Source organism: Amia ocellicauda, chromosome 14 (assembly GCF_036373705.1).
Source record: "Amia ocellicauda isolate fAmiCal2 chromosome 14, fAmiCal2.hap1, whole genome shotgun sequence".
Lineage (NCBI taxonomy): Eukaryota > Metazoa > Chordata > Actinopteri > Amiiformes > Amiidae > Amia > Amia ocellicauda.
In genome coordinates this window covers 17,816,675-17,844,670 of record NC_089863.1, presented here as the reverse complement: position 1 = coordinate 17,844,670, position 27,996 = coordinate 17,816,675, and the positions used below count along the sequence as shown (strand labels likewise).

The 27,996-nt window shown below is 43.5% G+C and overlaps 1 protein-coding gene across 3 annotated transcripts in view; it reads left to right on the top strand.

Annotated features, from left to right (window-relative positions):
• Positions 1-27,658, top strand: part of LOC136767739 (calcium-activated chloride channel regulator 1) — a 51,082-nt gene extending 23,424 nt beyond the window's left edge. Inside the window, exons 13-17 of one of the 3 annotated variants that reach the window (XM_066721690.1) lie at positions 2,055-2,276; positions 2,768-3,055; positions 14,327-14,499; positions 20,157-20,329; positions 25,987-27,658. In XM_066721690.1, the coding sequence (XP_066577787.1) occupies positions 2,055-2,276; positions 2,768-3,055; positions 14,327-14,499; positions 20,157-20,288 (815 nt within the window). In that variant the 3' untranslated portion in view covers positions 20,289-20,329; positions 25,987-27,658. Of the gene's footprint in view, positions 1-2,054; positions 2,277-2,767; positions 3,056-3,676; positions 6,960-14,326; positions 14,500-20,156; positions 21,834-25,986 lie in introns of those variants that run through there. The other 2 variants (XM_066721689.1, XM_066721691.1) reach the window with 2 other exon arrangements.
• The last annotated feature ends 338 nt before the right edge of the window (positions 27,659-27,996 follow it).

Sequence of the window (27,996 nt, the reverse complement as noted above, 5' to 3'; positions counted from 1 at the left end):
CTGAGAGGTGAACTGCTCTGATGGAGCAGAACCATGGCTGCGCCCACAGAACATACAGCACGCTAGACAGTACAGTCTGCGCGACCGGAGACCTCCTTGCCTGTTGATATAGGCAACTACCGCTGTGTTGTCCGTCCAGACCAGCACATATCTGTCCCGCAGGACTGGCAGGAAATGAGATAGTCCAAGGAGTACTGCTTGTTCAGGTGCCTCACATCCAAGATGGGGCGGAAACCACCATCTTTCTTGGGCACAAGGAAGTATGGGGAATAAAATCCCTCGTGCTGCCCTGGCGGGGGCACTTTGCGGATTGCTCACTTCTCCAGGAGAGCAGAGATTTCGACGCGAAGCACCGCACACTGCAACAGGTCCCTCACTCACGTCCACACAACAGCCTGGAAGGGGGGGTGGACATATCTGAAATTGCAGGGAGTAGCAAACTGATATAGATAGAGTTGATAATTCGAGAGTTGCTGGGGGGTGTAAGGGTGGGCCAGAGGCTTTTGGAATGCCTCTGGGGCGGGGCTCGGGTGGTGGAGGAGGTGGGGTCGGTTTTTGCCAAGAGGAACTCATCGCCGAGCCGAGCGCACACATGCATGAACAGGGAAACGTGCGGCAGAGGCGCCGTTCAGTGTTTGCACCAGGGGCACACAACAACTGGAACGCCTGTGCAAAAAGGGGAGCGCCTAGTGGGCCCGTTGCTGTAAGTGTGTCTCCACCCGGCAACATTTATATACACAGGGCTTTGCAACACCAACCACACACAACCTTGTTGTTGCCGGATTGAACACTGTGTATACCAAGCACCATGTGCTGGATACAAGTGCTGTGTAGGCCCGTAGGTTTAACCACACCACGTGTGCCGGGGTTTCTGGGGACACCAGGTGATGCGGAGTCCGGGGTCCACAGGGGTCGAGTGTAGTAGACCACCAGCCGTAGTGGGATCTAAAACTGAGGCACGCACGCATGGACCGGGAGGTTAGTAGTGCTCGTTCTTGGCGAACCGAGAGAATATATATAGAGCTATATAAACACGACTATTATTTTTAAAATGGCTCTTCTTGTGAACGAAACTGAATCAGAAAGCACAGCCAGACTTCCAGTGCACGGACAGGACAGAATCGGGATTAGCTATCAATAATAACTAAACACACACAAGACAGAGACGATGTGTAGCGAAAACGGTGGTGAACAACACTATGAAGTGAGCCAGCCAGCCGAAATACGCAGTTTGAATGTTTATTAAAAAAACAGACACAGAGAGCTTACATTCCTGAGTCCAGCAAAGAGGCAAAAGAGGACGAACATGCACTGACATCACATTTTATAGAACAGGAAGTGGGAAGGGACCTGTTCTGACTGACGAGCGCAGTGGCCAATGGCAGCTTTGATAGAGTGATGTTTCGATCGGGTTCCAATGGAAGTTTGCAGAAACCTCTCCCCCTTGGGCAGTGCTTCCAACTTGAAAGATAACCCATGTGAATATTTTCATTGCCCCACATAGATTAATAAATAAATCAAAGATGGAGACAAAGCTTGTTTTTCAATTTTTAAAGACAATCTTAAAGTAAAATGTATAAATACATTAGTTACTCCACATATTCCAGAACAAAATACTAGAGAACTCTAGTGCTGACAAATGATGATGCTTTTTCAGTGAATCAGTAAATCATGATATTGAAGTCCTGTTTGAAGTGATCACTTTTCAAAGGGCAGTAGGGTGTAGGGAGCAAGAATTAAATTTGGATCACATCCTGACACACTCACACACATTGCACCCTCTAACTGTTACACACTGACACTGATACAGTCGAACACGCCGACTCCACCTGACACACACGTGCTGACAGACACTGACAAGGACACCAATACACACTGCACATGCACGCTCACACCTAGATGCTGGCCACACACACTTGCATACAGTCACACAATTACACTACACCCAAAAGTTCCCACTAACACTATGGCTCACCTATTGCCGAGTGACCAATTGGGCCCGTTAAGTGCATCTGTCTGTCTCTGTGCCTCTCTGACGTCTTTGTACCACACAGGGCGGGTGCGACGCAGCGTGGAATTCGATCAACCGAATCACAAAGGTCCAGGTGATTTTAGCCGCAGTGCGATGGGGGGAACAGTGAAGGTAACAAGAGTGCCAGATGTGCCCCAAGACAACTTCCCCCCGTCCAGAGTGACCGATCTGACCGCCTCACTGCTTGATGGCAGCGTCCTCCTGCAGTGGACGGCCCCCGGGGACGACTACAACATGGGCACTGGTGAGAGAAGGATATATATATATATATATATATATATATAGAGAGAGAGAGAGAGAGAGAGAGTGAGGGAAATAAAGAGAGCACCAGGAGAAACAGAGGGATAGAGACAAAGAGACGGGGCGAGGGATAGAGAAATATAAATGGAGGGAGACAAACAGAGGGAGAGGAAATGTTTTGAGCAATAGGCCTATTATCTTTAAAACTAAGCTTGAGTAAGCTTGCTTAATAACTCGCATCACAGTCGAGAGCTCAAGTTTCCCAGAAACCTTTATTAACGTGTTGCTGCTGCTGCTCACACACTCGCTCACTTTAATTTTTTACTGTAGCAAAAACCATTGGTAACGGCCACCTTTTACATTTACATACTGTCGTACATAACAAGGTCATGCCAATGAGTCTGTTACTGAAGGATTCTGCTCTCTCTCTTTCTCTCTCTCTTTGTCTCCCCTCCTAATGAATCTGTTCTTCACTCCATTACCCCCCCTCCCCAGTCTCCAGCTATGACGTGCGCATGAGCCCCACCCCCGATGCCCTGCGGGACAACTTCTCCCAGGCCTACAGCCTCAACACCTCCTCCCTCTCTGTCGTCCCGGCCGGGCAGAAGCAGACCCTGCAGCTGCCCCTGACCATGCTGCCCGCCACCAACCAGTCTGTGCTGTTCTTCACTCTGCGTGCTTCTGATGACGCCAAACACACCTCCCCCATGTCCTCCATTGCCAACTTCAACTTTGCCAGGGAAGCACGCAAAGCCACTGTGACAACCCCATCCTCAGCCCCTAGTAGGTCCATCTCAGCTATGCCACTCCTGCTGTCCCTGGGCTTTATTAGCAGCCATGGCAGCATCTAGGGTTATCAAGAATTGCAGGATGATACATGATTAGAAATCGCAGCTTTACAGTTTTCAGTGGTAGTCAATATTTATATAATCTAATTGCATCATCTACTGTATAGATTAATATAGACTCTTATGAGCCCATGGTCTGGAATATTCTTTCTTTCTTTTTAATACCATTACAATTCATAGAACTTGGCTAGCCGCCCAATGCAATTGGAGTCTGGATAGCTTGATGCCAAAGGAACGGACTGACTGGGTTTGATATTGTAGCATGCCTGCTGCAGCAATCTGCAGGACTAATGGAGAACTGTTGGGGCAGCATCACAGAATGCAGTGCAGTACATGTGGATCACATTGTCTGTGTTGTTTGCCTGTTTATTGTTGTGTTTGGGGTTATTGTGTTGTTGGGTTATTGTTGTTGGGGTTTGTGTCTGTCTATGTGTGTCCCCTCACCTACTGTGACTTGCCTATGTGTCGTCCAGTCTGTTCACCCTAATTCTGTTGGTCTGCCCCAATGGGGATCCCCTGACTATTCACCACTGTTTGCGTCTCTGTCTCTGCCTAGTTCTAACACTTCTAAGTGCTGCTGTCAATAAGCCCAAGAGTGAGGTCTACCTTTCCAGAGTATCCTCTCTCTTCTTCATAAGAAGGGAGATCCAAAGGATCTGAGAAACTGGCGGCCAGTCAGCTTCCTGTGCACCGACTACAAGATACTGGCCAAAGCACTGACGCTCCGGCTGCAGCGGCCACTCCCTCAAGTCGTGGGTCCCGACCAGGTCTGCGGTGCCCGGGGGAGATCGGTGGCCGACAACGCCATGCTGCTCATGGATGTCGTGGCCTACTCGAACGAGAGAGGGCTTCCCCTGGTCCTAATCAGCCTGGACCAGGAGAAAGCCTTCGACAGAGTGGGCCACGAATACCTGCAGCTCGTCATGGAGAGGATGGGTCTCGCTCTTGGCCTGAGGAAGTGGGTTAAGATCATCTACAGCGGCCTAAGCAGCAGGGTCCTCATGAACCGCCACCTGACCGAACCATTTCCGGTCAGGTCGGGGGTCCGACAGGGTTGTCCCCTGTCGGCCCTGCTGTACGTCCTCTGTTTGGAGCCGTTCATGCAGGCAATCCGCCGGGACGTCCGGGTGACAGGTTTCCATCTCCCGGGTTCCGGCGGAGAGCAACTTAAGGGTTGAGGAACTGCTGGATGGCTTCTGCAGGGCGACGGGGGCCGCTGTTAACAAGGCCAAGAGCGAGGTCTACCTCTCCAGGGCATGGCATGTCGGCCGGGGCCCACCGACCGTGTTTCCTGTGAAGCCGTCTATCAAGGTTCTGGGGATCACGATCGACGGGACCAACACGGGCACCCGGAGCTGGGAGGCCATATCTAAGGTCCAAAGGAAGATCCACGGCTGGAGCACAAGGACCTTGACGATGGCTGGTAAGGTGCTGGTCGTAAAGGCCATCCTCTTCCCGATACTTCTCTAGGTAGGAATGATCTTCCCCCCAGACAAGGTCATCGCAAAATTAGTGACCCGAATTATATTTCGGTTTGTCTGGGGGAGCAAAATGGAGAGGCTGAAAAGAGTGCAGATGGTGAAGGGCACCCTGGGCGGAGGCAGGGGGGTCCCGGACTTTGTGCGGCTGATAAAGGCGCATGGGCTGGCCTATGTGGTCAAGAACATCCAGGCTGCTGGCAAGAAAGTGAGTTTTATGAACCGCTTTTACTTTGCCAGCAGCCTGAGACCATTCGGCCTCTATGCCATGGATAACACCAGGCCACACTCGTGGGATCCCCCGCCGTTCTACAGGGCGCTATGAGCCTTTGCGCTCGAAGTAGGCCTCCATAAAGTCGCGCTGGCCTCCTGGGATTATAAGACCATCTGTAGTCAGATGAGATCTACCCAGGAGACCAGCCGGATAGAAGATTTCCCTCCCGAAACCTGACGGTTTATCTGGGCTAACGCTACGCACGTTTGCTTCACAAATACGCAGAAAGATGTCTACAAGGGTTGCCTGGGGAAGGAGACGGAGAGCTCATATCTTTAGGGATTGCCCCACTGCCTGCAGGGTCTGGCTCCTGTTTTCTCCGTTCCTCCACAGGTTTGCCGTTCCTGTGCAGGCGACCGCCCAGCAGATCCTGTATGGGGAATTACATCTCCAACCCTGAGGTGCTGGTGGCGTGTCATCTGCGCAGTGAAACAGGCCCTGTGGGAGGGACGGAACATCTGTTCAATAAGCAGGAGCTGGACACAGTTGTCATCACGCGGAGGGGAATGGTACTAGTGAGGGATTATGTCAATCTGGAGGTCCATCAGAGGGGCAGGGAGGAAGCCTTTAAGAACTGGCAAATACAAGATCTGGGGGAGCTCGGGATCCTCTCCTGCATTGTTGTATTCAGCCAAGTAAAGACCCTGTTGTTTAATTGCACTGCACTGGATATGGCCAAAACAGCCCCTGCATTGTACAGCACAAATCGGCACAATCGTAACATAAAGGACAGAGACCACTGTTAAGTGATTAAAAATATAATGTGTAATATCTCCAGAATCATGTTGATACAAACAATTATTTTTGCTGCAAAAAAACAGCACAAACGTAGCACAAATGAATGACACCACTTCGGATCCATTTGGAGTTTAATGGGGTGCTAGGTGACGTCATCACTGATAATTTAAAAAATAATATCTAAAAAACTATAACTGCACTGATGAAAACAAACACGGCACAAACCGGCACTAATGTAACATGAACGAAAGGGACTATTTTGGGGTGATTTGGATGTAGATGGGGTGCAGAGTGACGTCGCAGCTCATAAAATATAATCTTTATATCTCGGGAATTATACTGGCACAAACGATGATTAGTGCGGCACAAACCAGCACAAATGCAGCACAAATTAATGCATATATTTTTATTCCTTTTCTGAACACATGGGATGCCAACTTCACGGAGGTGCGCCTGCCCTGACCGGCCACATAGGAGCTTTTGGCAGTGTGGGCAGAAGATGGGCAGCCACAGGCTCTCAAATCCCTGACCATCCGCTCGGATGCCCCGGACGGGCAGGAGGAAGGAGTCACAGACCCCAGGGTCGCATTGCCTCTGCCCTCTGTGCCTGCACCCTCTTAGCCGAGAGAACACCGCCTCCAGTGGGCAGCAAAGTTGTGCCATAGGGTGGACTGCAGCCAGGGCAAAGGCAGCAGAGTGCAATGCACAATGGGACTGGGATGGCACGGTACATATATAAGCACATTACAAGTTACTTAACCCTCTGAAAAAAACAATATATTATTTTTTTTTTTTTTTTAATTATTATTATTATTATTATTATTTTTTTTTATTTCTTAGGAGATGCCCTTATCCAGGGCGACTTACAATCATAAGTGCAAAATACAGAGAAGTACAAGGCAATCATTACAAATTCAACTTAGCTAAAATACAGCAATTCAAAATATTGTTAAGCCTGCATCATTATATCAGACAAAATAGCCTAGCGGGCATAACACAGTATTAGGTTATCTTTCAAATCAGAGGCACTGCCCAAGGGGGCAGGAATTTTAGCACATTTGCATTGGAACTCAATTGACACATCCCTGTATCAAAGCTGCCATTGTCCCCTGTGCACATCACTCAAAACAGGTCCCTTTCTACTTCCTCTTTTGCCATTTCGCCTTTGGAACATCGTGTCATGAGAGTTATCTGTGTGTTTGTTTATAACACAAACCTGTGTCAGCTGGCTGCACAAATAGTGCAGTTCATGTACCAATTCTCAACATTTGTCTCTCTCTGTGTGTTTTTTAGTTAGTTATTAACTAATACCTTTATGTGTTTATTAATTAAACATTACATTAATTAGACCTTAAACTGAAAAGTTGTCTGTCAAGGACATTGCCCATTGGATCTGTTAAAACCACACTACAACCTTTCCAGTTTCTTGCACTGGTGTGTGTCTCACAAGCTGCCACTGTTGTTTAACTCCTCAACTACAAAAATAATATAATATAATAACAATTTGACAATAATAAATTGTATTTATAACTCGCTTTTCTCATACCCAATAGCGCTACAACTCAAACAGTCAAAACAGACAAGATCAAACAGGCATCACTGCAGCAGCAACTCAAGTATTGTAGCGATCTCGAGCCTCACTTAGAGGCCTGGGCCTTTTCGGGATGCGGTAAGATCATTGCATTGCGGCACAGGAAACTGGGGTTCAATTCTCCATCTCGCCAGGACACGAGAACCCCTGGCGGGTCGTTACAGTATTTTAAACTTGCAACTGAGATCCTTAACAGCTCTTTAAAAAGGTGATTTTTAAGAAAGGTCTTAAAACTATGGAGTGTAGAGGCTAACAGCTTCAAACGTTTTGGTAGTCTATGACTGTGCTTCGATGAAGGTCCTTAAACAGGATCAATTATGTCTGTGAGGTATAATGCTTCATGCTGTTAATCTATACCCCTTTCATAAGTCTTCCTCCCGAAAAACCTCTAAAGGCTTTTGCCTGTCTTTACATACCCGTGGTCTGCGTTTTTGATGCCGGTGAACTGGATTAAGTCTACAGAGTTCCTGCATTTTAAAAAGTCGAAGCAAGCTCTGATCCTGATGAAAAGCAGGCTTATTTATGAGCTTGGATCTGAGCTCAGATTGAGCCCTGATCCATTTATAGTGCTTTTCCACCGACAAGGAGGCCATGCCGGTTCGGAGTCGGTGGCTAATCTGGATCCGCTCCTTGCTTTCCCCCGCAGAAGACCCGTCTCCCGGCCGCACGGAGCCGCTTTTTCTGGCACCAAAAACTTGCTGGTCTGGAACCAAAGAACCCGTGACGTCAGGGCGGGGGCGGGGTTAAGTCGTCTCCACAGACAGTGATTCGCCGGAGCGCAGCCGCCATGTTTAAAATGCCAGCAGAGACGAGAGCAGTGAGGAGAGATTTGATAAAAATTGAGTGTCTTTCAGAGACACTACAGTAACAAGAAGACTGAGCTCAACTTCTGTGAGAGGAAAGCTGTGTTACAGCGAGATTATGATGATGGGAGTTAATGCGACTATAGGTTGAACAGAAATGTGGTTTGTTAATGAACTGGTCATTATCTGGTCCGGTGTGACTCCGAATCCAGCGCCCCTACGAGTCACGTGTCTTGGGTTGGTTTGCGTATGATTAATCATGTATGAATAAATTCATTTTCTTAGCACAGGGCGGATTACACAAAACATACATATTGTACAGTAAGAGATCAAATACACAGTGAGATCTGTTACAGTGATGCACTTTGTGCTCACACGCCAGCAGTGCTGACAATGGATTATTATTATTATTATTATTATTATTATTATTATTATTATTATTATTATTATTATTATCATTATTATTATTATTATTATTATTAGTAGTAGTAGTAGTAGTAGTAGTAGTAGTAGTAGTAGTAGTAGTAGTATGTATTTGTTAGCAGACGCTCTTATCCAGGGTGACTTTCAAAACACAAGAGCATCGCTGCGTGTCTGGCAACAGGGACAATGTAACAGTGATTTGGGACCATCATCCCAGACTTCATCAAAAAGCACAATTTCCCATCAAACTATTAACATCACCTGAGATCTCCGACAGTTTATTGATCTGCCCGCGACTGCACCACAAATACCCCCAAAACAGCCGCATCCATAATCAATAGGCCAGCCTATAGGCACTATTTTTTAAACAAGAATAAAAGTAAAAATACACCACAAAATTAATGAAAATGGGACGAATGCATGTTAACTCTAACTTGGATTTTATTCAATACAGTAAAAGTGTCTGAAATAGCGAATCGGTGTAAATCCCTTAATGCATCAATACAAATAAATAAAAATAAAAAGCTGAGTTATCTTAGCATATTCGTATAGTATAGTATAGTTGTATTTTCGTTACTTCTTGTCTACATATGATCTCCCATTTTTTTGTGTTGTTTTTCTACAGTGTATCTGTGCCGTGTGTGACGCTGAATGAGTTTGATTGTGATGTATAATAGGGTTTGACGTCGCAGTCCTCGGTGCTGATTATTATTACTGTGTTTCTCTTCTACTCCGCGCTTGGGAATGCCCACACCAGTGACATCAGCGTTCGGTTCCAAAATTGGTGGAAAAGCGTTCCGGTTCGCAAAAATATCACCTGCTTCCCAGGCCAAGCAGTGGCTCCAGCACCGGCACCTTGTCAGTGGAAAAGCATTATTAGTACAACACAATTGAGATCAAGATCAAGATTTGATCCCAATAGTACAACACGCCCCAGTAGCCTGTGTGATCTGGCTCCTGGTCTCTACTCCCAGTCTGCACCCACTGCTGCCTCAGTGTGTATATAGTTTCTTTATCAGCAGGTCTGTGGCCCGCTCTGGCTGTGAACCATTGAGCAGGAGACTGCTGCTGCTGTCTTCAGCGGAGGGCACTTGAGCTGGCTCTCATGCCCCACTGTGTAGAGAGTTAATTTATCCCAACACCGTAAGAGCTGCAGTTGCCCTGCGTTAGCTGTGCTAATTAGCAGGTGTTGACTGCTCCTGTGTTGCACGGGAGGTGCATGAGCTGGCTCCTGTACCTGCAGTGTTTGTAGTGAGACAGCAGATGTGTGGCCCTGTCCTAGCTGTGCTAATTCACTTCATTACATTAGTGTCACAACAGTATCGGTCCACTGTCAGCGCTACAGGCCTAGAGGAGTGGTGTCAGTCTGGCTCCAGTGTCAAGAGGGGTGTGTGGGGGGCGCACAGTGTCTTCAGCTTGTTGCTGCAGCCCAGCTCTCAGCTCCTTCACTGCTCCTAATTAATCTTAATGATATGAGCACTTTGTCCCGAGACTCCCATCATGTTTTGTGGATCCAATTATCTTAGAATAATCAGACTTAAAAATAAAATGGCATGATGCTTAATAAGAGAAAAAAAATCAATGGAGTAACTGAGAGGTGCTGTTGGAGAAGGGGGTCCAAGGGGAAGGAAGTCAGTCAGTGAATTTGTCTGGAATTTCCTGTTTCTTTGAATTTCTCATGCAATAAATATTTGAGAGGGGATTTACACCAGCATGTAATAATGGTATCACCCAAGGTCAGGTACGTTAAAGGAATGTGTAGGCAGGGATGTGAGGAAATGAATATGTTTAATGTACAATGCTCATGCCAAAATAAATTAGACTCCCAGACAAAGGGAGTTTTTGTATAGTCTCCCAGACTTTGACATCACATGACTTTGTGGCAACAGTGTGGAAAAAATAAAAACTCCCACAGAAGAAAATGAAAATGTATTAAAAACAAATTACAAAACTCAGACAAAAACTTAGTATGTGTGTGCTGGCAAAAAAATGGGTGTTGGATGTGTAGGAGCTCGTCCCCGAGACAGGCCCTATAACCAACGACACAAGAAACTCACCACACTTGCATGCTCTCTGGAGCATTTTTATCTACCATCTTACAGGTCAAAACTCCCCTTCTCTCCTGTACCCAACTCTAGCCAGCCACTGTAAGTACAGCAGAAACAGTGAGTATTGTTGTTAAATGTGTTAAAGTTGTGGTGTTAAAGATATTTGTTTGCTTTATAGAGGATTGGCTGTAACAAGAAATACATAAATGCGAGTGGGGATAAATTACAAATCATGTGCAAGTTATAAGGAGGGGGACCAGTTTCAGAGTAAGCACATGAGCAATGTCCTGGCCACACCTACACTCTGTGCTGCCCACTTCCAATCAATGTGAGGTGATCACAATGTTTCTGCAAGCAACTGTTGCAAAGTTCCAGCCCAGTACTCCATGTTTGAGCAAGTGCACCTTGGGACATGTACAGGAGGAATCTGGGCATGTTTACCACGTTATCAATGTGCTTTGCACCTCAGTTCTACAGCAGCTCCTATGGGGCTCAATCTGCCTCCTCTGTGCTTTACGACACCTGAGCCCGAGTGAAACCCAGCCCTACCACACTAGACATGCCTTAGAAACACTGGTCAGTCATGGTATTCCCCAGGGTCCAGAGCAGTAAAGCCAAGGACAGGCGAGCTGATCCCATAGGACAGTGTAACTCTATGGCACAGCCACCGTAAGGGCTTATCCTACAGTGAAGAAGACAAGTCACTTGTGTCACTTTCTCAGTGTAGCTTTGCTCATGTCTCAAAGTTTGATCACTGTGTCAGTGTGTGACACAGGGCTGTGTTGCTGGGCCCCGCAGTGCTGCTGTGTGCAGTGTGGGTGTCTGTGTGTCCCGGCTCTGCTGTGAAGCTGCTCCAGAACAGCTGCAGGGACGTAGTGGTGGCCATCCATCCCCGAGTGCCCGAGGACCCCGCGCTGCTCCAGAGCATCCAGGTCAGACAGCACCTCAGTACCTGTGCTCTGTGCGTGCGTGCCTCGGTTCCACTGGCCCTTGTGTAGTCTTAACATTCTGTATTAACCCTTGTCCTAAGGGTCAAAAATTACCCGACTTCACTAAACCCCTAAAAAAGCAGTTTAATTGAATTTTAAACCCCACATCTATTTTGAATGAAGAAACAATCTGTCATTCATTACAAACTTTGTGAATATCTGGGTTTTCCCTCTCCACAGTGCAGAAAGACTGCATTTAATCAGTGGACACCACTCGTTTTTTTTATTACAACACACCTGTCATAATTATTTTCTTTACAAAAGTAGAGGTTTATTATTATTATTGTTAAAGGTACTGCATAGGTGTAAACATTATTTTTTTAGCAAGAGATAGCACTTGTATAGCCTAAGAATGTAACAGAAATGTGCAGAAAGTAGTTTTTTGGCAACATAGTGATATATTCTTATATATTCAACTACAAAATACAAGTCTTCTTCCATTTTTCTAACCATTGCCCCCATCCACAAGGTGTACAAACAACAAAAATAAATCAGAATAAAATAAAATAATAAATACAAAACAAAAACATGAAGAACATAAATCAATCAACTCTAATTAGCACATGTGGGACAGTATGCAAGTGTGTGTGCATTTGCAGATGTATTTCTCACATGTGCAGCACATAGTATTTGTTTTAGTCCTTCTTTGGGGGGCAGAATTGGCATCTTCTCCTCTTGCCTGCCCCAGCTGCAGCCTCAGGTGGATCAGGACAAGATTCAGCCTCCTGAACAGCTTCCACAAGCACTGCAGAGGCTGTTGTGCAGGGGAGGTGCTCCCTTCTTTGAATGTGTGGGGTTACAATTGCCTTTCCCAGCTGCTCCAGGAACACCCTCCTCTTGTTCCGCTTATCAGTCATCGAGGCAGGGTTGATCTTGTTCCATATCGCGATGGCATTGTATGAGGACACATCAATGATGTTATGGAAGATGACCAGGGGCCAGTCATCCTCCTGCAGCTGTAAGTTCCAATCACCTTGTCCAGGTTGTCCACGCCTCCTGTTTTGTGGTTGAAGCCCAGGATGATGGCTGGCTTCCTGTCCTCACAATCACTGATCTCAGCCATTTTGTGCAGTGTCCTCAGGAGGACCACATTCTAGTTCCTCTTTGGGAGGTAAGAAACTAGAGTGGTGGTGGGGGTGAAGGCCTCTCTCCCCCTTGTTGCGAGGAGTGCAGGGGGGAGCTCAGACTTGTTCTTTCTAACTGTGCTAACCCTGGTGATCTTCCTCTTCAGGAGCTGCGAGTTCATAAGAGGTGAAGAAATTGTCACACGTGACATTGTGCCCCCTCTGTCACATCAAGCACAACCCGCATCCTCTGGTTCTTTTCTGGGCCTCCACTGGTCGGCTTCCTAGTGTAGACTGACATCTTCCAAGCGTAGCTGGATTGTGTGTCACAGGCCACCCATATCTTGATGCCATACTTTGCAGGCTTGATGGGCATACTATCAGTGTGTGTGTGCGAGTGTATGCGTGTGTTTGTGTGTGTCTTTGTGGTTTTTGTGGTGTGTAAATGATTTTATAATTGCCGGGTCAAAAATGACCGTAAGACAATCTTTATACCCTGGTGTTTCATGGAAACATGAACAAAGGCAGTGTTTCCCTTTTTCTAAAGTTGTGGTCACTCTAGGAAAAGTCATCAAATTTCAAGTTGAAAAAATATAATTTAGGTGGTTTTCTCTGCTGTTAAACATAGTGGCGTGTCATTTTTGACCCTTAAGACAACACAAGGGTTAAACGCCATGTCGTGCCGGAGTCCCAGAGCTGTTTCTACAAAACCAGGCCGCTGTTTGGTTTGTGTTCGTGTTAAAAACAGAGACAGGAAACACTATGAGCGACACAGCCTGACGAGAGAGGACTTTGTGTCTGTTTTATTCTTTGTGCTTTACATGATTGTAAACAGCGAATAAATACACGTTTCTGTTAGAGATATTAGGAAGAGCTAAACGTGTAGAGACAACATTATATTCAGACAAGCATGTTCACATAAGAATACGTTTCCATGTGCAATAATAAAATAAATAGCAAATATGTATTGATATTATTATCGTCATCATTTGAGCTGGTATATATGTATTTTAAATGCACAGCGTGACTCCCTTCACTTATTACTCTTACTACAGATTTGTAATGCAAACGATTTTGCCGTATTATTTATAATGTACTTATCAGACGTCCTTAACCCGGGTAATACAGTTGAAACAAAATACACACATTTGATGATTAATCATCCAGATACAATATAGCAGCTTTAATTGAACTAAAGTGCGCGTCTCAGTCATGGCGTTTATGGACGCATTTATTAATCCAGTCCTTATGTTTTAGAGGAAACCCAGATCTGCTGTATTAATTTATTAATTAATTAATCTTGTAAATGGACACGTTAATGAATCGTGTTCCTTCACACTGACTGTCTCTGGATTGTCCTGCACACATTCACACACACAGCTGTCATACAATATTAATACATTATTATCCTTCAGTTTATTGTAACTAGTCTGTGAATCACAGTGTTTAATGCACTGATATGAACTGTATCAGTCATTGTCTCTGTACTGGATTTCACTCCATGCTGCTAATAAACTGTCATTTCTTTGTGATCACACAGGCACTTGAGATTATATCTTGCGACATATATGTTAGCTCAACAAGTAGCCACGTAAACACTCAATGTATCTGTTACAAGATGTGTTAGGAGGGTTGATTGTGTTGTGTAGTAACTGGTGTATTTATTATTGTGTTTTTTCCCTTTAATATGGAGTGTTTTGTTGTGGTTTTATACTTGCAATTGTGTTAGTTTTACTACTTCTGTTAATTTTCACTACTTGTTTGCTTTTTCTTCACTTGTTTCTCTCTCCCTTCCCAGGATTGGAGGCACTGCAGAGCCAGGTCTGGAGGCCGACACAGCATAACGGGGACCCCGTGCTGCCAAGAGACCTCCACTCACTACAATTTCGAATGGACACTGGTGGCCTTCGAGGGGCCAGGACAGGCTTAACTTATAGTTTAGTGCCAACGTGCCCCGCCCGGAAACCACTGGTAATTGATGAACTATTAATTTTTGCAACTCCTATTGACTCTGGTGTGTAAGTTGGCATCTTGGCAAGGCCTGCGCGGGGAGAGGGGGAATATCTTTCCTCACTGGAATGAAATGGGGGGAGGTGTGGTCACATGATGGTGGCAATTGTTCCCCTCTTTGCCATCGTCACATATCTCTTCACTAAACTAGTAAACGTGTAAAAAAACAACACAATGATACTGGGCTGAGCTGTCCAGTGTAAAACGACAACACTGCAAACTAAAGGTGAAACCAACTAATTTAAATTTGAAATTGGACCGTAAAACCACAAGGCTGTCCGCATGGCACGATCCCTCCCAGGCAGGACTGCTAATAATACAATTCATGGCCACTTTAGATCTGAATACAGACAAGGGCAGTGCTGTTGTTCTGACTATTCTACTTGTACCTAGCGAAAGTACGCATGCGCAGTGAACACGCCCATAAATCTGCTGGTAATTATGTACATTTAAAATTATTTTGTCAGTCTCATTTCATAGCGACCAAATTGCTATTTACGCATAGATGGCAGGATGAGCTCCCAAGGGTTTGAAGGCTTCTAATACAGTAATTGTATTGAAAAACAGAGGGTAGCCTATTCTGATGGATACCTTCTGTCCAACAGGATGAGCTGCCTCAGTTTTTAAGTGAAAATACAGTATAGTGTTAAAAACAAAAACAGATGTAACCCATCCTGACGTGTCCTTTATGTCTTACAGGATAAGCTGCCTAATGTTTTCGGTCGGGGCAGCTCATTCCAACCGGTAGCCCATTTTCTTCAGATACCGGGCAGCTCATCCTGATAGGGAAGCGCAGTTTGGCAGAACAGCGGCCACACACAGTTACACTGATCAATAGCTCACAACAATGTTAAATAATATGCATTGAACTGCACTGTATTATATTTTCTAAGTCGCCCTGGACAAGGGCATCTGCTAAGAAATAACAGCCTACAATGTAACTGCTTCTGATTTATAGAACCTGCGCATCAATCTAAGGACAAAGTGCGCTAAGTAAGTGACTGATTAACTAACAAACAGTCGCTGCTGTTAATACAATACAGGTGCAATATACATATCTCTTAGCTAAACTAGTAAACACATGAAAATCCGATACTGAGCTGAGATGAGCTAGGCGACTGCTCTGCTGGCCGTCCGGTGGCAAACAACAACACTGATTTTACAGTGCTCGTATGTTTTGTGAGTTGCCCTGAATAAGGGTGTCTGCTAATAAATCAATTATAATAATAATTGATAAACTAGAATTTTGCATGAAGATCCATTTGCATTTGAAATGGGTCCTTACATGAGACACAGGTATTAAATTAATCGAGAAGGTAATGAAGTGGTGGCCACTTCAAATGTAACCACGATATTCTGGGTCTCATGGTGAGAAGCTTACAACTCAGTTTTTGTGTTGAGTTTTGCACTTGGTCCCAGTTTTCAGAAGAAATAAATAAAAAAATAAACACCTTTCATAACTTTGCCTAATCTGTCTCTTCATCTTAACTCAGGAAATTTGCAGGTTGCTACTTGCAGTTCACCACAAAGAGCAGTGCATCTCGATTACAGTTAATCAGCTGTCCAAGATTTTCAAGATATTTCTTGCTCAATATACAGTGGCTCTCAAAAGTATTCACCCCCCTTGGAATTTTCTACATTTCACTGTTACAACATGAAATCAGACTGGATTTAATCAGTTTTTGCCACTGATCAACACAGAAAATGTCCATAATGTCAAAGTGAAAATTATAATTTGCAAATTGTTCTAAAGTAATTACAAATACAAAACAGAAAATAATGGAATGCAGAAGTAATAACCCCCTTTGCTATTACATACCTTGCTGAGCTGTGGTGAAACCAATTGTCTGTAATTAGTTACAGTGTTACAAGTCATGTAATTAGTTGAGTGGAGTCCACCTTCTGTGCAATTATAATATATAATGTTTTTAAAATGTAGCCCTAGAATTTATATACCTACAGTTGTACAGCCAACCAGCCATGCATGCTTTGGCACATCAAGAGACTGTGTGGTGCATAGTTAACCATGCATACTATGGCAATGAGAGAAGTTCAGATCCATACAGAAAATAACTAGAAAATACATACTCTATTACATTAAACTGACTCTTAAGACCTGATTGATTTGTGTACAGCAATATAAAAGAAAAATAAGTCATATTCTTCTCCTAAGTGGCTCCCTTGCCACCTGAACCTCCCCAATCCCCCCCCCCGCACTTCTCATATAAAATGTCAAATATAATTTAAATACATGTTCCTTCATGCACCAAGACTTGTGACTACACCATTAGCCAAAAGTAAAGGAATAAAGCCACACCTTATTTCATGGAATTAGTCTTTAAGTGTGGGAAGAGAGGACAAAATCCAGGCAGGCAGCACACTATATAAAAGCCTGAAGCAGTTTGTCAGTGCATCAGTGAGTATCTCAATCTGTCAGTCAGTCGGTCAGGCAGTGTAACAGTCAGGCAGTGTGTGGGTCAGTCAATGTCTCAGTCAGTGTACCTGTCGGTGTGTCAATCAATCAGTCATTGGTGATGTCCAGGGCTGTGTTGCTGGGCCCCGCAGTGCTGCTCTGTGCACTGTGGGTGTCTGTGTGTCCCGGCTCTGCTGTGGAGCTGCTCCAGAACGGCTATAGGGACGTGGTGGTGGCCATCCACCCCCGAGTGCCCGAGGACCCCGCGCTGCTCCAGAGCATCCAGGTCAGACAGCACCTCAGTACCTGTGCTCTGTGCGTGCGTGCCTCGGTTCCACTGGCCCTTGTGTAGTCTTAACATTCTGTATTAACCCTTGTCCTAAGGGTAAAAAATTACCCGACTTCACTAAACCCCTAAAAAAGCAGTTTAATTGAATTTTAAACCCCACATCTATTTTGAATGAAGAAACAATCTGTCATTCATTACAAACTTTGTGAATATCTGGGTTTTCCCTCTCCACAGTGCAGAAAGACTGCATTTAATCAGTGGACACCACTCGTTTTTTTTATTACAACACACCTGTCATAATTATTTTCTTTACAAAAGTAGAGGTTTATTATTATTATTGTTAAAGGTACTGCATAGGTGTAAACATTATTTTTTTAGCAAGAGATAGCACTTGTATAGCCTAAGAATGTAACAGAAATGTGCAGAAAGTAGTTTTTTGGCAACATAGTGATATATTCTTATATATTCAACTACAAAATACAAGTCTTCTTCCATTTTTCTAACCATTGCCCCCATCCACAAGGTGTACAAACAACAAAAATAAATCAGAATAAAATAAAATAATAAATACAAAACAAAAACATGAAGAACATAAATCAATCAACTCTAATTAGCACATGTGGGACAGTATGCAAGTGTGTGTGCATTTGCAGATGTATTTCTCACATGTGCAGCACATAGTATTTGTTTTAGTCCTTCTTTGGGGGGCAGAATTGGCATCTTCTCCTCTTGCCTGCCCCAGCTGCAGCCTCAGGTGGATCAGGACAAGATTCAGCCTCCTGAACAGCTTCCACAAGCACTGCAGAGGCTGTTGTGCAGGGGAGGTGCTCCCTTCTTTGAATGTGTGGGGTTACAATTGCCTTTCCCAGCTGCTCCAGGAACACCCTCCTCTTGTTCCGCTTATCAGTCATCGAGGCAGGGTTGATCTTGTTCCATATCGCGATGGCATTGTATGAGGACACATCAATGATGTTATGGAAGATGACCAGGGGCCAGTCATCCTCCTGCAGCTGTAAGTTCCAATCACCTTGTCCAGGTTGTCCACGCCTCCTGTTTTGTGGTTGAAGCCCAGGATGATGGCTGGCTTCCTGTCCTCACAATCACTGATCTCAGCCATTTTGTGCAGTGTGCTCAGGAGGACCACATTCTAGTTCCTCTTTGGGAGGTAAGAAACTAGAGTGGTGGTGGGGGTGAAGGCCTCTCTCCCCCTTGTTGCGAGGAGTGCAGGGGGGAGCTCAGACTTGTTCTTTCTAACTGTGCTAACCCTGGTGATCTTCCTCTTCAGGAGCTGCGAGTTCATAAGAGGTGAAGAAATTGTCACACGTGACATTGGGCCCCCTCTGTCACATCAAGCACAACCCGCATCCTCTGGTTCTTTTCTGGGCCTCCACTGGTCGGCTTCCTAGTGTAGACTGACATCTTCCAAGCGTAGCTGGATTGTGTGTCACAGGCCACCCATATCTTGATGCCATACTTTGCAGGCTTGATGGGCATACTATCAGTGTGTGTGTGCGAGTGTATGCGTGTGTTTGTGTGTGTCTTTGTGGTTTTTGTGGTGTGTAAATGATTTTATAATTGCCGGGTCAAAAATGACCGTAAGACAATCTTTATACCCTGGTGTTTCATGGAAACATGTACAAAGGCAGTGTTTCCCTTTTTCTAAAGTTGTGGTCACTCTAGGAAAAGTCATCAAATTTCAAGTTGAAAAAATATAATTTAGGTGGTTTTCTCTGCTGTTAAACATAGTGGCGTGTCATTTTTGACCCTTAAGACAACACAAGGGTTAAACGCCATGTCGTGCCGGAGTCCCAGAGCTGTTTCTACAAAACCAGGCCGCTGTTTGGTTTGTGTTCGTGTTAAAAACAGAGACAGGAAACACTATGAGCGACACAGCCTGACGAGAGAGGACTTTGTGTCTGTTTTATTCTTTGTGCTTTACATGATTGTAAACAGCGAATAAATACACGTTTCTGTTAGAGATATTAGGAAGAGCTAAACGTGTAGAGACAACATTATATTCAGACAAGCATGTTCACATAAGAATACGTTTCCATGTGCAATAATAAAATAAATAGCAAATATGTATTGATATTATTATCGTCATCATTTGAGCTGGTATATATGTATTTTAAATGCACAGCGTGACTCCCTTCACTTATTACTCTTACTACAGATTTGTAATGCAAACGATTTTGCCGTATTATTTATAATGTACTTATCAGACGTCCTTAACCCGGGTAATACAGTTGAAACAAAATACACACATTTGATGATTAATCATCCAGATACAATATAGCAGCTTTAATTGAACTAAAGTGCGCGTCTCAGTCATGGCGTTTATGGACGCATTTATTAATCCAGTCCTTATGTTTTAGAGGAAACCCAGATCTGCTGTATTAATTTATTAATTAATTAATCTTGTAAATGGACACGTTAATGAATCGTGTTCCTTCACACTGACTGTCTCTGGATTGTCCTGCACACATTCACACACACAGCTGTCATACAATATTAATACATTATTATCCTTCAGTTTATTGTAACTAGTCTGTGAATCACAGTGTTTAATGCACTGATATGAACTGTATCAGTCATTGTCTCTGTACTGGATTTCACTCCATGCTGCTAATAAACTGTCATTTCTTTGTGATCACACAGGCACTTGAGATTATATCTTGCGACATATATGTTAGCTCAACAAGTAGCCACGTAAACACTCAATGTATCTGTTACAAGATGTGTTAGGAGGGTTGATTGTGTTGTGTAGTAACTGGTGTATTTATTATTGTGTTTTTTCCCTTTAATATGGAGTGTTTTGTTGTGGTTTTATACTTGCAATTGTGTTAGTTTTACTACTTCTGTTAATTTTCACTACTTGTTTGCTTTTTCTTCACTTGTTTCTCTCTCCCTTCCCAGGATTGGAGGCACTGCAGAGCCAGGTCTGGAGGCCGACACAGCGTAACGGGGACCCCGTGCTGCCAAGAGACCTCCACTCACTACAATTTCGAATGGACACTGGTGGCCTTCGAGGGGCCAGGACAGGCTTAACTTATAGTTTAGTGCCAACGTGCCCCGCCCGGAAACCACTGGTAATTGATGAACTATTAATTTTTGCAACTCCTATTGACTCTGGTGTGTAAGTTGGCATCTTGGCAAGGCCTGCGCGGGGAGAGGGGGAATATCTTTCCTCACTGGAATGAAATGGGGGGAGGTGTGGTCACATGATGGTGGCAATTGTTCCCCTCTTTGCCATCGTCACATATCTCTTCACTAAACTAGTAAACGTGTAAAAAAACAACACAATGATACTGGGCTGAGCTGTCCAGTGTAAAACGACAACACTGCAAACTAAAGGTGAAACCAACTAATTTAAATTTGAAATTGGACCGTAAAACCACAAGGCTGTCCGCATGGCACGATCCCTCCCAGGCAGGACTGCTAATAATACAATTCATGGCCACTTTAGATCTGAATACAGACAAGGGCAGTGCTGTTGTTCTGACTATTCTACTTGTACCTAGCGAAAGTACGCATGCGCAGTGAACACGCCCATAAATCTGCTGGTAATTATGTACATTTAAAATTATTTTGTCAGTCTCATTTCATAGCGACCAAATTGCTATTTACGCATAGATGGCAGGATGAGCTCCCAAGGGTTTGAAGGCTTCTAATACAGTAATTGTATTGAAAAACAGAGGGTAGCCTATTCTGATGGATACCTTCTGTCCAACAGGATGAGCTGCCTCAGTTTTTAAGTGAAAATACAGTATAGTGTTAAAAACAAAAACAGATGTAACCCATCCTGACGTGTCCTTTATGTCTTACAGGATAAGCTGCCTAATGTTTTCGGTCGGGGCAGCTCATTCCAACCGGTAGCCCATTTTCTTCAGATACCGGGCAGCTCATCCTGATAGGGAAGCGCAGTTTGGCAGAACAGCGGCCACACACAGTTACACTGATCAATAGCTCACAACAATGTTAAATAATATGCATTGAACTGCACTGTATTATATTTTCTAAGTCGCCCTGGACAAGGGCATCTGCTAAGAAATAACAGCCTACAATGTAACTGCTTCTGATTTATAGAACCTGCGCATCAATCTAAGGACAAAGTGCGCTAAGTAAGTGACTGATTAACTAACAAACAGTCGCTGCTGTTAATACAATACAGGTGCAATATACATATCTCTTAGCTAAACTAGTAAACACATGAAAATCCGATACTGAGCTGAGATGAGCTAGGCGACTGCTCTGCTGGCCGTCCGGTGGCAAACAACAACACTGATTTTACAGTGCTCGTATGTTTTGTGAGTTGCCCTGAATAAGGGTGTCTGCTAATAAATCAATTATAATAATAATTGATAAACTAGAATTTTGCATGAAGATCCATTTGCATTTGAAATGGGTCCTTACATGAGACACAGGTATTAAATTAATCGAGAAGGTAATGAAGTGGTGGCCACTTCAAATGTAACCACGATATTCTGGGTCTCATGGTGAGAAGCTTACAACTCAGTTTTTGTGTTGAGTTTTGCACTTGGTCCCAGTTTTCAGAAGAAATAAATAAAAAAATAAACACCTTTCATAACTTTGCCTAATCTGTCTCTTCATCTTAACTCAGGAAATTTGCAGGTTGCTACTTGCAGTTCACCACAAAGAGCAGTGCATCTCGATTACAGTTAATCAGCTGTCCAAGATTTTCAAGATATTTCTTGCTCAATATACAGTGGCTCTCAAAAGTATTCACCCCCCTTGGAATTTTCTACATTTCACTGTTACAACATGAAATCAGACTGGATTTAATCAGTTTTTGCCACTGATCAACACAGAAAATGTCCATAATGTCAAAGTGAAAATTATAATTTGCAAATTGTTCTAAAGTAATTACAAATACAAAACAGAAAATAATGGAATGCAGAAGTAATAACCCCCTTTGCTATTACATACCTTGCTGAGCTGTGGTGAAACCAATTGTCTGTAATTAGTTACAGTGTTACAAGTCATGTAATTAGTTGAGTGGAGTCCACCTTCTGTGCAATTATAATATATAATGTTTTTAAAATGTAGCCCTAGAATTTATATACCTACAGTTGTACAGCCAACCAGCCATGCATGCTTTGGCACATCAAGAGACTGTGTGGTGCATAGTTAACCATGCATACTATGGCAATGAGAGAAGTTCAGATCCATACAGAAAATAACTAGAAAATACATACTCTATTACATTAAACTGACTCTTAAGACCTGATTGATTTGTGTACAGCAATATAAAAGAAAAATAAGTCATATTCTTCTCCTAAGTGGCTCCCTTGCCACCTGAACCTCCCCAATCCCCCCCCCCGCACTTCTCATATAAAATGTCAAATATAATTTAAATACATGTTCCTTCATGCACCAAGACTTGTGACTACACCATTAGCCAAAAGTAAAGGAATAAAGCCACACCTTATTTCATGGAATTAGTCTTTAAGTGTGGGAAGAGAGGACAAAATCCAGGCAGGCAGCACACTATATAAAAGCCTGAAGCAGTTTGTCAGTGTATCAGTGAGTATCTCAATCTGTCAGTCAGTCGGTCAGGCAGTGTAACAGTCAGGCAGTGTGTGGGTCAGTCAATGTCTCAGTCAGTGTACCTGTCGGTGTGTCAATCAATCAGTCATTGGTGATGTCCAGGGCTGTGTTGCTGGGCCCCGCAGTGCTGCTCTGTGCACTGTGGGTGTCTGTGTGTCCCGGCTCTGCTGTGGAGCTGCTCCAGAACGGCTATAGGGACGTGGTGGTGGCCATCCACCCCCGAGTGCCCGAGGACCCCGCGCTGCTCCAGAGCATCCAGGTCAGACAGCACCTCAGTACCTGTGCTCTGTGCGTGTGTGCCTCGGTTCCACTGGCCCTTGTGTAGTCTTAACATTCTGTATTAACCCTTGTCCTAAGGGTCAAAAATTACCCGACTTCACTAAACCCCTAAAAAAGCAGTTTAATTGAATTTTAAACCCCACATCTATTTTGAATGAAGAAACAATCTGTCATTCATTACAAACTTTGTGAATATCTGGGTTTTCCCTCTCCACAGTGCAGAAAGACTGCATTTAATCAGTGGACACCACTCGTTTTTTTTATTACAACACACCTGTCATAATTATTTTCTTTACAAAAGTAGAGGTTTATTATTATTATTGTTAAAGGTACTGCATAGGTGTAAACATTATTTTTTTAGCAAGAGATAGCACTTGTATAGCCTAAGAATGTAACAGAAATGTGCAGAAAGTAGTTTTTTGGCAACATAGTGATATATTCTTATATATTCAACTACAAAATACAAGTCTTCTTCCATTTTTCTAACCATTGCCCCCATCCACAAGGTGTACAAACAACAAAAATAAATCAGAATAAAATAAAATAATAAATACAAAACAAAAACATGAAGAACATAAATCAATCAACTCTAATTAGCACATGTGGGACAGTATGCAAGTGTGTGTGCATTTGCAGATGTATTTCTCACATGTGCAGCACATAGTATTTGTTTTAGTCCTTCTTTGGGGGGCAGAATTGGCATCTTCTCCTCTTGCCTGCCCCAGCTGCAGCCTCAGGTGGATCAGGACAAGATTCAGCCTCCTGAACAGCTTCCACAAGCACTGCAGAGGCTGTTGTGCAGGGGAGGTGCTCCCTTCTTTGAATGTGTGGGGTTACAATTGCCTTTCCCAGCTGCTCCAGGAACACCCTCCTCTTGTTCCGCTTATCAGTCATCGAGGCAGGGTTGATCTTGTTCCATATCGCGATGGCATTGTATGAGGACACATCAATGATGTTATGGAAGATGACCAGGGGCCAGTCATCCTCCTGCAGCTGTAAGTTCCAATCACCTTGTCCAGGTTGTCCACGCCTCCTGTTTTGTGGTTGAAGCCCAGGATGATGGCTGGCTTCCTGTCCTCACAATCACTGATCTCAGCCATTTTGTGCAGTGTGCTCAGGAGGACCACATTCTAGTTCCTCTTTGGGAGGTAAGAAACTAGAGTGGTGGTGGGGGTGAAGGCCTCTCTCCCCCTTGTTGCGAGGAGTGCAGGGGGGAGCTCAGACTTGTTCTTTCTAACTGTGCTAACCCTGGTGATCTTCCTCTTCAGGAGCTGCGAGTTCATAAGAGGTGAAGAAATTGTCACACGTGACATTGTGCCCCCTCTGTCACATCAAGCACAACCCGCATCCTCTGGTTCTTTTCTGGGCCTCCACTGGTCGGCTTCCTAGTGTAGACTGACATCTTCCAAGCGTAGCTGGATTGTGTGTCACAGGCCACCCATATCTTGATGCCATACTTTGCAGGCTTGATGGGCATACTATCAGTGTGTGTGTGCGAGTGTATGCGTGTGTTTGTGTGTGTCTTTGTGGTTTTTGTGGTGTGTAAATGATTTTATAATTGCCGGGTCAAAAATGACCGTAAGACAATCTTTATACCCTGGTGTTTCATGGAAACATGTACAAAGGCAGTGTTTCCCTTTTTCTAAAGTTGTGGTCACTCTAGGAAAAGTCATCAAATTTCAAGTTGAAAAAATATAATTTAGGTGGTTTTCTCTGCTGTTAAACATAGTGGCGTGTCATTTTTGACCCTTAAGACAACACAAGGGTTAAACGCCATGTCGTGCCGGAGTCCCAGAGCTGTTTCTACAAAACCAGGCCGCTGTTTGGTTTGTGTTCGTGTTAAAAACAGAGACAGGAAACACTATGAGCGACACAGCCTGACGAGAGAGGACTTTGTGTCTGTTTTATTCTTTGTGCTTTACATGATTGTAAACAGCGAATAAATACACGTTTCTGTTAGAGATATTAGGAAGAGCTAAACGTGTAGAGACAACATTATATTCAGACAAGCATGTTCACATAAGAATACGTTTCCATGTGCAATAATAAAATAAATAGCAAATATGTATTGATATTATTATCGTCATCATTTGAGCTGGTATATATGTATTTTAAATGCACAGCGTGACTCCCTTCACTTATTACTCTTACTACAGATTTGTAATGCAAACGATTTTGCCGTATTATTTATAATGTACTTATCAGACGTCCTTAACCCGGGTAATACAGTTGAAACAAAATACACACATTTGATGATTAATCATCCAGATACAATATAGCAGCTTTAATTGAACTAAAGTGCGCGTCTCAGTCATGGCGTTTATGGACGCATTTATTAATCCAGTCCTTATGTTTTAGAGGAAACCCAGATCTGCTGTATTAATTTATTAATTAATTAATCTTGTAAATGGACACGTTAATGAATCGTGTTCCTTCACACTGACTGTCTCTGGATTGTCCTGCACACATTCACACACACAGCTGTCATACAATATTAATACATTATTATCCTTCAGTTTATTGTAACTAGTCTGTGAATCACAGTGTTTAATGCACTGATATGAACTGTATCAGTCATTGTCTCTGTACTGGATTTCACTCCATGCTGCTAATAAACTGTCATTTCTTTGTGATCACACAGGCACTTGAGATTATATCTTGCGACATATATGTTAGCTCAACAAGTAGCCACGTAAACACTCAATGTATCTGTTACAAGATGTGTTAGGAGGGTTGATTGTGTTGTGTAGTAACTGGTGTATTTATTATTGTGTTTTTTCCCTTTAATATGGAGTGTTTTGTTGTGGTTTTATACTTGCAATTGTGTTAGTTTTACTACTTCTGTTAATTTTCACTACTTGTTTGCTTTTTCTTCACTTGTTTCTCTCTCCCTTCCCAGGATTGGAGGCACTGCAGAGCCAGGTCTGGAGGCCGACACAGCGTAACGGGGACCCCGTGCTGCCAAGAGACCTCCACTCACTACAATTTCGAATGGACACTGGTGGCCTTCGAGGGGCCAGGACAGGCTTAACTTATAGTTTAGTGCCAACGTGCCCCGCCCGGAAACCACTGGTAATTGATGAACTATTAATTTTTGCAACTCCTATTGACTCTGGTGTGTAAGTTGGCATCTTGGCAAGGCCTGCGCGGGGAGAGGGGGAATATCTTTCCTCACTGGAATGAAATGGGGGGAGGTGTGGTCACATGATGGTGGCAATTGTTCCCCTCTTTGCCATCGTCACATATCTCTTCACTAAACTAGTAAACGTGTAAAAAAACAACACAATGATACTGGGCTGAGCTGTCCAGTGTAAAACGACAACACTGCAAACTAAAGGTGAAACCAACTAATTTAAATTTGAAATTGGACCGTAAAACCACAAGGCTGTCCGCATGGCACGATCCCTCCCAGGCAGGACTGCTAATAATACAATTCATGGCCACTTTAGATCTGAATACAGACAAGGGCAGTGCTGTTGTTCTGACTATTCTACTTGTACCTAGCGAAAGTACGCATGCGCAGTGAACACGCCCATAAATCTGCTGGTAATTATGTACATTTAAAATTATTTTGTCAGTCTCATTTCATAGCGACCAAATTGCTATTTACGCATAGATGGCAGGATGAGCTCCCAAGGGTTTGAAGGCTTCTAATACAGTAATTGTATTGAAAAACAGAGGGTAGCCTATTCTGATGGATACCTTCTGTCCAACAGGATGAGCTGCCTCAGTTTTTAAGTGAAAATACAGTATAGTGTTAAAAACAAAAACAGATGTAACCCATCCTGACGTGTCCTTTATGTCTTACAGGATAAGCTGCCTAATGTTTTCGGTCGGGGCAGCTCATTCCAACCGGTAGCCCATTTTCTTCAGATACCGGGCAGCTCATCCTGATAGGGAAGCGCAGTTTGGCAGAACAGCGGCCACACACAGTTACACTGATCAATAGCTCACAACAATGTTAAATAATATGCATTGAACTGCACTGTATTATATTTTCTAAGTCGCCCTGGACAAGGGCATCTGCTAAGAAATAACAGCCTACAATGTAACTGCTTCTGATTTATAGAACCTGCGCATCAATCTAAGGACAAAGTGCGCTAAGTAAGTGACTGATTAACTAACAAACAGTCGCTGCTGTTAATACAATACAGGTGCAATATACATATCTCTTAGCTAAACTAGTAAACACATGAAAATCCGATACTGAGCTGAGATGAGCTAGGCGACTGCTCTGCTGGCCGTCCGGTGGCAAACAACAACACTGATTTTACAGTGCTCGTATGTTTTGTGAGTTGCCCTGAATAAGGGTGTCTGCTAATAAATCAATTATAATAATAATTGATAAACTAGAATTTTGCATGAAGATCCATTTGCATTTGAAATGGGTCCTTACATGAGACACAGGTATTAAATTAATCGAGAAGGTAATGAAGTGGTGGCCACTTCAAATGTAACCACGATATTCTGGGTCTCATGGTGAGAAGCTTACAACTCAGTTTTTGTGTTGAGTTTTGCACTTGGTCCCAGTTTTCAGAAGAAATAAATAAAAAAATAAACACCTTTCGTAACTTTGCCTAATCTGTCTCTTCATCTTAACTCAGGAAATTTGCAGGTTGCTACTTGCAGTTCACCACAAAGAGCAGTGCATCTCGATTACAGTTAATCAGCTGTCCAAGATTTTCAAGATATTTCTTGCTCAATATACAGTGGCTCTCAAAAGTATTCACCCCCCTTGGAATTTTCTACATTTCACTGTTACAACATGAAATCAGACTGGATTTAATCAGTTTTTGCCACTGATCAACACAGAAAATGTCCATAATGTCAAAGTGAAAATTATAATCTGCAAATTGTTCTAAAGTAATTACAAATACAAAACAGAAAATAATGGAATGCAGAAGTAATA